The 10,094-nt window shown below is 37.9% G+C and overlaps 1 protein-coding gene across 1 annotated transcript; it reads left to right on the top strand.

The window, feature by feature from the left end:
* Nucleotides 1-548: 548 nt before the first annotated feature.
* Nucleotides 549-7,855, top strand: LOC108934368 (calmodulin). Its single transcript, XM_018752059.2, has 6 exons — nt 549-710; nt 3,325-3,355; nt 4,690-4,833; nt 5,112-5,218; nt 6,980-7,115; nt 7,405-7,855. The coding sequence occupies exons 1-6, from the start codon at nt 708-710 to the stop codon at nt 7,431-7,433; spliced, it is 450 nt and encodes a 149-aa protein (XP_018607575.1). The 5' UTR covers nt 549-707; the 3' UTR covers nt 7,434-7,855.
* Nucleotides 7,856-10,094: the final 2,239 nt, after the last annotated feature.

The raw sequence follows: 10,094 nt of genomic DNA, 5'->3' as shown, positions 1-10,094 counted from the left end.
ACAACAGTGACGCATTGCAGGTAACACGCAGCCAATCATCGAAGCTCTTTCCGTGTCACCCGCCTTCTGAGCCAATAAGAAATCACGTTGAATTTCCGTTTTTCCGTTTCTTTTTATTCATTAATACCAGAATAATGCAGTCAAGTATATGTTTCATATTTACAAATATTACATGTGTCGGTTATAAAACTGTTCCCCGAACTATATAAATAAAAACAAATCAACACATACAGCGTTACCACGCAACTTATGGATCTAAACGTATCTCATTCTTCCTGCTGGCACTTTATTATGCTTTTGTATGGTAAGATGCTATAAAATTACACACTAAGTATCTATACGCCGGCCAAATAGGGCAACTGGCTTTTTAAAAAACTGTTTTTTTTTTACTCCAGTAAATGCTCCTCGAAATGAAAAAAAAAAAGTTTATAATAACCAATAAACTTACAAGTTGAAATTTCTTTTAAGTCTTTTGCGTGACATGTAGAAGAAGTGTTTGATGCCGTTTGGCGGAGGGATACACAAATGAGAGTAGTGAAGGTGTGAGGTGGTCGAGATTTCCCGGGTAACTTTGGACTGTAGCGTTTCTTCACACAGAAAGGAACGGTGTAGTTCCCAGACTTTGGTTTGGTGGTTTATAGCTTAATATCAAACATAAGTTTAACTTGTTGTTTCGTCAAGTTTTGTAAGGATACTGCAGAACGAAAATGGTAAGTATAGGGATTTTTTTTAGGGAGTGACTGTGAGTCAGACTCAGACTGAAGTTTGTAGTTGGTAAAAACCAGTTGCCGCCTTAACTGGAGGGGACCAGAAGGTTCTTTGCTTTTCTGTTTTTTTTTTTTTTTGTCACTCACTGCGCTGAAATGTGGAGCTTGGAAAGTGAACACGCTAGCCAGCCGATAGTTTCCTCTCATTTTTATCACATTTAACGCAGAAACGGCTTTTTAACGTTCTGTGAGGAAGCCTTTCCCGCGATGAAGAGGCACGTGAGGAAAACGGTAACGCGCAGCGGCGCGCGCGGTGTCGACGGCGGCTCGTTCGTTATTTTGCGGATCATGAAGTGGAGGGAAAAAGTAGCGGCGAAGCACAGCAGCCGCAGCTGTACCTCTGTGAGAGTTCGGGGTGAAATCTGAGTGCCAGATTTGTGCTGAGAGGGGTGAGGAATGAGGAATCATGATGATGAGGTGCTGTGTGTGTGTGATGATGGTAGAGGATGAGGAGAGGATGAGTGGACGCGGCTGTTGTGGGGCAATGATTATGCTCTGAGTTGTGGTCCTTGATGTCTGGGGGATTTCACATCAACCTATAGTATGAGTTATTGTCCGTCCATCCATTTCAATAACCGATTATTCTAAAGCAGGCAGGGTCGCGGTGACGCTAGTATAGAATAGTATAGTATATATATATATATATATATATATATATATATATATATATATAGTATAGGCGAATAGTATTCCCGAAATTAGGCGCGAGGCTGAGGGGAGTATACCAGGGCCTGGGTGGACGGGACGCTAGTCCATACTCACGCTCACACACACTCCCATTCTCACACTGGGGGCAATCCTTAGAGTCACCAGTTTAACTGAACTGCATGGCTTTGGAATGTGGAAGGAAACCAGAGCACCCCCGAGAAATCCCGCACAGACTTGGGGAGAACATGCTCCATTCAGACTGAGCTGGGATGAAACGCACGGTCTCTCGCACCACCTGAGTTATTGTCTTCCTAAAGTTTTGAAATGCATTTTTTTTAGAAAATTACATTTTCCTTAAACAATTTTCTTTGTTTGTCTGGACCTACGACGTATGCTTTCATACATTATTCCAACGGTTTTTTCCCCGATTTATTTGTGTACTACTGTAGTTGACATTTTTAAAAATTTCCAAAAATCTTTCATTCCCAATTATAGTTGAAGGTTTTATATTTGAGGAGTATGTTATATTTGTAAAGGACTTTGTAATGGAGCACTACAAGTCCCCTTGAGTTCTTGTTGCTTATTTATTTAGCTGGTGCTTTTCTCCAAGGCAACATACTGTGTGAGGATTCTGTACTAAGTTACAATTATTCACCTGAACATTCAGCTGGGTGACTTTTTTTAACTGTATGGATTCAGGGTAAGTACCTTGCTCTGGGGCATTGCAGCTGGAGTTCCAAATGATGGATAAACAAAGAGGGGGAAACTTGGGTAAGAAACATATTCCACCTCTGCCAAATGAAAACAGATTGCAAATGTGGCCTTGGCATTTCCATTTTTAAATTGATCAGATGCTTTTGTCCAAAGTGACTTGCAGGTGCTTAGTAACCAGACCTGATTAAGGATACTTTCCTGTAGACTTCAGAGCTTATAAATATGCATCTTACGCAGCATAAATTTGTCAAAAGTTTAAACTGTATGAAGTATTGACAGTTCTTTGGTTATTGTGAATATTCTGGTTGGACACACTAACTTATGTCATATAACTGGATCCCCTAGTGAAAAAGTGCTACATTGACAGTATATAACATTGTTACAACGGTGGGTTAATGAGTCAGCAGGGCTGTTTGGTCGTCGTACTTCCACAGAAGTTGCAAAAAGAGCTGATGTAGGACCACCAGTCACTTTTGATCTTGTTATTTCACCCAGTTCCTGAGCAGTGTTCAGGCTGTGTGGTCTGTAAGATGCTTTTAATGTTTCCATGTGTTTGCAATACTGTTGTTTACCTGCTGCAAACAATGAAGCTTTTAGTAGCTAAACACTCTTAACCTTTTAATAGCAATGCCTCTTTAATTCAAAAAGAGGAAAGCAGAACACTCACCGACAAAAGCACGTCATAGTTTCCTTGTGTGGTGTTCAAACAGCATTTAAAGTAGTCCAGACCTCCATGACCTAGCATTAGAAAAGTGGTTTTTCATAGGGAATGAATGAAAATATAAACATTAAAATTCAAGCAATAAATAGTCTTTGATGTAACAACATATAAAAATCTGTCAAACAGGTTGGTGTTATAATTGTTATGCATAAAGATGCCTTTTATTTCTGCAATTTAACTTTAGACAGCACTCTTGAGACATGGAATTTTTGTACAACCAAAAGGTTTTATTTCAATATACCTTACTGCTATTCATATGGCAGCAGGCAGCAAGGCGGTACAGTTGAATCTGTTTTTTGGCCCTGTTTTTATTGTGTTTTTTTTTTTTTCCCCACACACATGCATTTGGTGAGACCTGTAACTGCCTGGAGCTGTTCTGTAGATCACAGGCATTTATAATTTCTGCAGCATCTCATGACTTTTATTCCCTTTTTTTTTTTTTTTTTTCCCTCCCCCAACACTTATTTTTCACAGGCTGACCAACTGACAGAAGAGCAGATAGCTGGTAAGTCTTTGTGTGCATTGTGTTTTTTTTTTTTTTTTGGTCACTTTCCTAGAATGTGGCCTTGGTCAGTCATGATACCCATAGAAACCCCCTTAGCCTCCTGCTTGTTCTCTGTTCATGCATGTTCTCTTAAATACTGTTTTTACAGTTATAAACAGTTATATACATGTATTGTAATATATAAATATGTACTATATATTATATAACATTATAGCCCATAATGTTTCTATGGTGAACCAGTTATCCACAATTTGCTTGGTTTTTAACTGCACTATTTAATGTTACCTTCTCTGGTTATTAAAGTGTCAGCTAGGCACATAATATTCAAAATCAGTCCTTTTTAGTTTAAAAAAAACTACATGTAATTTAATTTTTGACCAGGAAATAAATTTTTTTGTACTTTAAAAAAAAATATTGTAGGAAGATGGTCAGGAATCGTTTTATGCACCTACTCGTGCGATGAACATTGGTGCATATCGTGGAAAGAAACAGTTTACTTAGACACACAGTTGCAAACATGTGGTTTTCTCCTAATGTAATGCACAAATTGTATTTCTTCGAGATGTACATCGCTTTGGAGGAAAGCTTCTGTTAAATGAGTAAATGTAAATGGAATATGTAAAGAATGTGTTGATATTTTCACATAAGTTTGTGCTGCAGTAATATGCATTGTTTTTCTATTAGCAGTTATCCGTAAGTTGATGTTTGTCATGTTTTATAATAAGGCCTCTTAACATACAGTAGTGTTCTACTGAAGTTTTGTGATATTAACTTTATATTCGGCTATCGAATTATTTATCTGTTGTGGTTCTCAGCATTGCTAGTAAAATATTTTCTCCCAACCTGCTTCACTCTAGGTTGCAAGGTTTAAACTTGCTCACCTTTGTTCTGAAGTCATTCCCTAATCTGAAGAAAAGCTATTCTGAACAATATCACTCATTCCCAAATTCAAAACAGAAACACTATGTTTTTTGCTTCTTGATACTGGCATCGAACACCTCAGTTTCATCTGGCTAAGTAACAAAAGTGATGCCCTCGTCATGATGGCAAAAAAGCTCTGAATATTTTAGGCTTTACACTTCCTGCAACATTGATAACATCAAAAAACTAGCGTTTGTGTGAAAGGGCCTGAAGAAATGAAAACACATTTTTGCAAAATCTGAATTTTATGAAACCTTTGGGTGTTCACTAGGGTGCACTTTACCTTTTCTTGAACCAAATCTCTCTGCTTTTTCTAGAAATAATATACTGTTGCTTCCCTGTTCCTAGTTTTCTGAGTATAAAAAGTCAATATTGCTGAAGCTGAACAGTCCCCAATTTTTGTGCATAAACAGAGTTCAAGGAGGCATTTTCACTATTTGACAAGGATGGCGATGGAACCATCACCACCAAAGAGCTGGGCACAGTGATGCGCTCACTGGGCCAGAACCCCACTGAGGCAGAGCTGCAGGACATGATCAATGAGGTGGATGCTGATGGTAGGAGCAGGTCTTTTCCTGCAAGATATCTGTAACGATAAGGCAAATTGACAAACACAGAATCTTTGTCTTGGTAATGAATGTTAAAAATGCAATAATTCAAAATGCTGCTTAAAAATATACACCCAGAAAATGTAAGATATGGTCATATTTCTGCACAGTAACATCTATAGTCTTAAAATTGTAATGTAATTAAGCTGTGATATTTAGTATATTTTAGCTAATGCTTTTTCTGTTAGAAGCAATTATCACAAATTCTATTTCTGTACTGTTTGTAGGCAATGGAACAATAGATTTCCCTGAGTTTTTGACCATGATGGCAAGGAAGATGAAAGACACGGACAGTGAAGAGGAAATCCGAGAAGCTTTCCGAGTTTTTGACAAGGTGAGAGAACTGCAGAGTGTTATGGGTATGCAGAACCAATACTTATGGGTGTGTTGGGGTCTGAAGTAGGAATAAACCAAATCTCTGGTCAAATTTCTTTATTTCCTCAGGGGAGAAAAAATTACAGAAAAAAGCATTTTAAGTCTGTTAAGTAGCTTAATAGACCTGTTAAAAATTACAGGTTCTCAAACCAACAACAGTTTGAGTGTTTTTTTTTTTTTTTTTTTTTTTTTTTAAAGTTTGTAAATTTGCATGACAGTCAGTTTATGAAATTATTCACTTGTCATTCATGTTTCAATATGATAATGGTTACTACCTTAATCTGAAAATGTGTCAAATGATCACTTAAATTAAAGAATTAAACAATTTTGCTATAACTGCTTACATTAAATCAGTCATGTTTCTAGGTCATGTACACTTAAATTGGTTGTAATAGCTAAAAGGTAATTAAAATTGGTTTTAGGCATCACTGTCATTCATAACCAATGAATTTTGTGCTGAGAGTTGACAAAGTTTCTATAAGAAGAGGGACTGGATTGTACAGAGGATCCATTGGAACAGTGGAATGGTAACAAGAATAGATTCCTGAAGACAGCAGAACATTCAAGGCAACACTCACTACCTGTGAACGGATGTTTGGCACGGCAGGTGTCATTGCAGCGAACGCCAGGCCTTCTGCAGCTGTACTGCTCATTCAAAGAAAGAATCTTTAATTCATTGCATCACATTTACACTTTACAGTACTGACCAGTTTTCATTTTGATCATATTTTTAGTTGATTTGAGCACCATGTTTCATTTATCTGTGGATATATCTTAACTGCTTCTGTGACATTTTCTCCTTTGGTTTTACATGAACTGATGTAGCTGAGGCTTTTCTCCAAAGCAACTTACAGTGTTAAGCTGCTTACAATTATTTACCTGTTTATTCAGCTGGGTAATTTTTACTGGAGCAATTTAGGGTAAATTTATTGCTTAAGGGTACTACAGCCAGAGGTGAGATCTAAAACTGTGACATTTGGGTCCAAAGGCATTAACCGCTCACTTGCTCGAACCACTAAGCTACCAGTTGTCCACTATATTTGTGCCATATTTGTATTATATTTGTATTTTCGCTATGTTTTATATCTATTCCTTATTTGACAAGTCAGTTGGTATTGTCTGCTACTGGGGTGGAGAAACTAGGGGAACACAGAGAAGTCTGTTTACCCTCTGAGTGAAATGGCCAGAGTTCTCTTCTGCTTGCTCACAGCAACGTCTGTGGTCTGCCACACCACAGGTGGAATTAAGGAGATAGTGCTTGCCTCTGCGTGCCTTACATCAACTGAAGACTTATAAAACCCGAACAGTGAAAAGAATTGCACAGTTCATAGCGTGCACATTGGATTGAGGTGTATGCCTGTGTTCACACCTCCCACGTTGCTAGGGGTGCCATGTTTTGAGAGTGGGCATCGCAGTTGGGCACTAGACTGAGAGGAAAAAAGGTGTGAAATGCAAAAAGATAGGCGCTCCTCTTGTGAACGTTCATAAAAATAACATGTTCTTAACTAACGTGTTATCTGAAATGATTACTGAGGCATAGGTCACGTCTGTCATTTTGGAATGTCCTGACACATATGGTATAAGATGCGTCAGAAATGTGACCTATTCTTCACATGGTGCTTCATTAGATAGTTTCTGTCAAAGTTGCTGCACTGTTGTAAAGTGGTGTCCCTTCACGTGACTTCGGGGAATGATTGCGTATTGTGCCATGTCTCTCCAGGACGGGAATGGCTACATCAGTGCAGCAGAGCTTCGCCATGTCATGACCAATCTGGGTGAGAAGCTGACAGATGAGGAGGTTGATGAAATGATCCGGGAGGCTGATATTGATGGGGATGGCCAGGTGAACTACGAAGGTTCGTATATACCACTCTTGCAGGACTATGTGTGAACATACGACCAACTCCATACACCACATTAAATTTCAATAGGTCTTGGAGTCTGTGGTAGCAAGTAGATGAATGACTGCCTCAGAGTATTAATGTTTTTACATATAAATTTTGTATTTTTTCACAGCCAGTGCAGTTATAAGAGCATTGACCTTGAGTTAATTGAACTGTATGTGAATCTCAAAATGTCTCATGCCTGTTTATACCTTTTCCACCTTTTGTCTTTTCCTTCAACTTTTTTTTTTTTCCCCTCCAGAATTTGTGCAGATGATGACTGCAAAGTGAAGCACTTCTCCATTGGCTGTTCGCTCTGCTGCAAAAAAGCTAATGAAAATATAGAAAAGTTAAAATCCATTAAATTGCAGTTCTGAGGCACCTTTCAATAGATAATGAACCAGTGAAACTTTTAACTGCATGACATCAGTCTTCATGTTTCTCCGAGTGAGATGAATGGGTTGGAATTAGTAGGAAAAGTTCAAGTAAAAAAATCTATGAACATATGAGATTATTAGTACTAGATTTTGTTACATCCTGTTTATCCCCCTTATTCACATTGGGTAAAGTGAATAAGACTGTTTCCATAGTTGCATTCTGATCATGCAGGTGAACACAGATCAGACTGTGCAAAAAGGAAGGTTATACAATACTGTGCAAAAGTCTTAAGCACTTAACTGTCTAAAACAAATATTTTTATGAAACATCTATTTGTCTTCTGCATTAGTGTCAATGGGAAAGAGCATATTTTAGATTTCCAAGCATTTCTTCAGCAAAAAGTTACAATAATGGTTTTGTATGTCATTAAAGAAAGTACACACACACAGTCTGAGACCCCTTGTCCTGAGTGGGATTGCAGTGAACCGGAGCCTAGCCCAGCTATACAGGGCACAAGGCTGGAGGGGGGGGACACACCCAGGACAGGACGCCAGTCTATCGCATGGCACCCTAAGCAGGATTCGAACCCCAGATCCGCCAGAGAGCGGGACCCAGCCAAGCCTGCCACGACCCCGCTTGGGACAAGTGGTTGTTGACGATGGATGGTTACTAAGCTTTGTAGGAAGTTTAATTAAGAGCATTATTTTTGGAAGCATTCTCACTTTACAGCTTTCCCCAAGTGCCTAAAACTTCTGCACAGTACTGTATATAAACATAAATCTAATCTGTGGTCTACTGAGGGATATTGTTTAAGATGGAGATGACTGAAGGGGTTTTTGTAAGATACTCTTCATCATAAAGGGAACAAACTATTAATAATGCAAGAGGCCTGTTAGTATACTTATGCAATGTTTAAGTTAATGCCAGCATTTTAGGAACTAGATTGCTTTAACAAACAAAAATGTATCTTTTTTTGAAAACATTGCTCTCATTTGAGATTAAGGCAGTATAGCCGTTTTGTACGTTGCTTACTGTCAGTGTAACGGTATAACGTCTTTTCTGCAGGCTTTGAGCTGTGCCATATTCTTAAATTGGTTTTCTAAGATTACCTTTATTTTTATATATCTAATAATAAAGATAAATATTAGAAATATGTAAGGATGCTTGCTCATATATTATGAAACCAGTCAAAATGGGGTCGTTGGGGAGTTAGTTGCCTTTGTGACGGGTTCTGAAAGTTCTGCTTTTTTTTATATATATATATATGTTTCTACAAAATGAGCACCAAAGTGCTTACAAAGGAAACAAGTTGACTGAAATATCTGCAAATATTATAACACAAAATGAGATGTTCAGACAAAATTGTTGAAATCATGGTGTAATTAAAAAAAAAAAACTAGGACTGAACACAATGAGATGAGGAAAGTCATGAGTAAGTGGCACAGCAGGTAGTGCTATTGCCTCAGAGCACCTGGGTGGTGGGAGGGGATATGTTTGATTAGCACTGTCTGTAGTTTGAGTGTTCTCCCCATGCCTGCATGAGTTTCCTCAGGATGCTCTGGTTTCCTCCTACAGTCTAAAGACACGCTGTTCAGGTGGATTGGTGACTGAGTCAACCATAGTGCGTGAGTGACATGAGTGTATTCCACTGATGTATGGATGAGTGACCCAGTGTAAGTAGTGTATCTAGCAGTGTTAAGTCACCATGGTGAATAAGGTGTGTGGGCTGATAACACTATATATAGAATTCATTGGAAGTCGCTTTGGAGAAAAGCATCTGCTAAACGAAGTAACAAATAGAAGATGTTTAGACCTTCAAAGATGAAATCTGGTCTGATAGGATGGTTGGGTGAATGTTTTGTAGTGCTGGTGAAGATTATAGTGGAAATAAAAGTAGGAATACATTACATTTATGAATTTTGTAAATGATTTTTTCAAAGTGATGTAAAATTCAGTAAACAAACATCCCACAACAGGCAAGGGGTCATAGATACATGAATTCAGTTCTTGAAATACAGCTTGTGTGTTTAATAGTGTCGTTTTCCTAGAAAGTATTCAGGTAGCTACCCAGAGAAGTGATATTTGCATAGATAAGTAGCTAAAAAGCATAATACTGGCAGCGATTGCTGCACTGTTGGTGGGAAAGGTTTTTTAACTACTGCCACTACAAGGTTGTATCTCAACCTTTGTTAGAAAAATTATATGAAGTTTTTTTTTTCATAAGGCTAATTTGGAAGCAGTTTAAATTATTACAGTGATTCTCAAATTCATAGTCATGTCATCAAAGGTGAAATTCAAATATAATCTCAAATTACTTCTTCACAAATCCAAGTCACCTAAGGCCAAGTCTAAGCCAAGTCAAAAGTCAGTGTTTGTAGAAGTCAGTCAGTCACATAACCTCAAATTCTAGTCCAATTCTATCCAGATCATTACTGTGCTTTCCTGAGCCCTAAAATCTGTTACTAAATAATTGTAAATAATATTTATGAATATTAAAGTGTGAGAAATATATGAAAATTCAACGGGACAGGAGCAGGGCAACAGTTATAATGCTTTATTTAGAAAATCTTGAAT

This window comes from Scleropages formosus, chromosome 4, assembly GCF_900964775.1.
Source record: "Scleropages formosus chromosome 4, fSclFor1.1, whole genome shotgun sequence".
Classification (NCBI taxonomy): domain Eukaryota; kingdom Metazoa; phylum Chordata; class Actinopteri; order Osteoglossiformes; family Osteoglossidae; genus Scleropages; species Scleropages formosus.
This window is presented reverse-complemented; position numbering and strand designations above follow the sequence as displayed.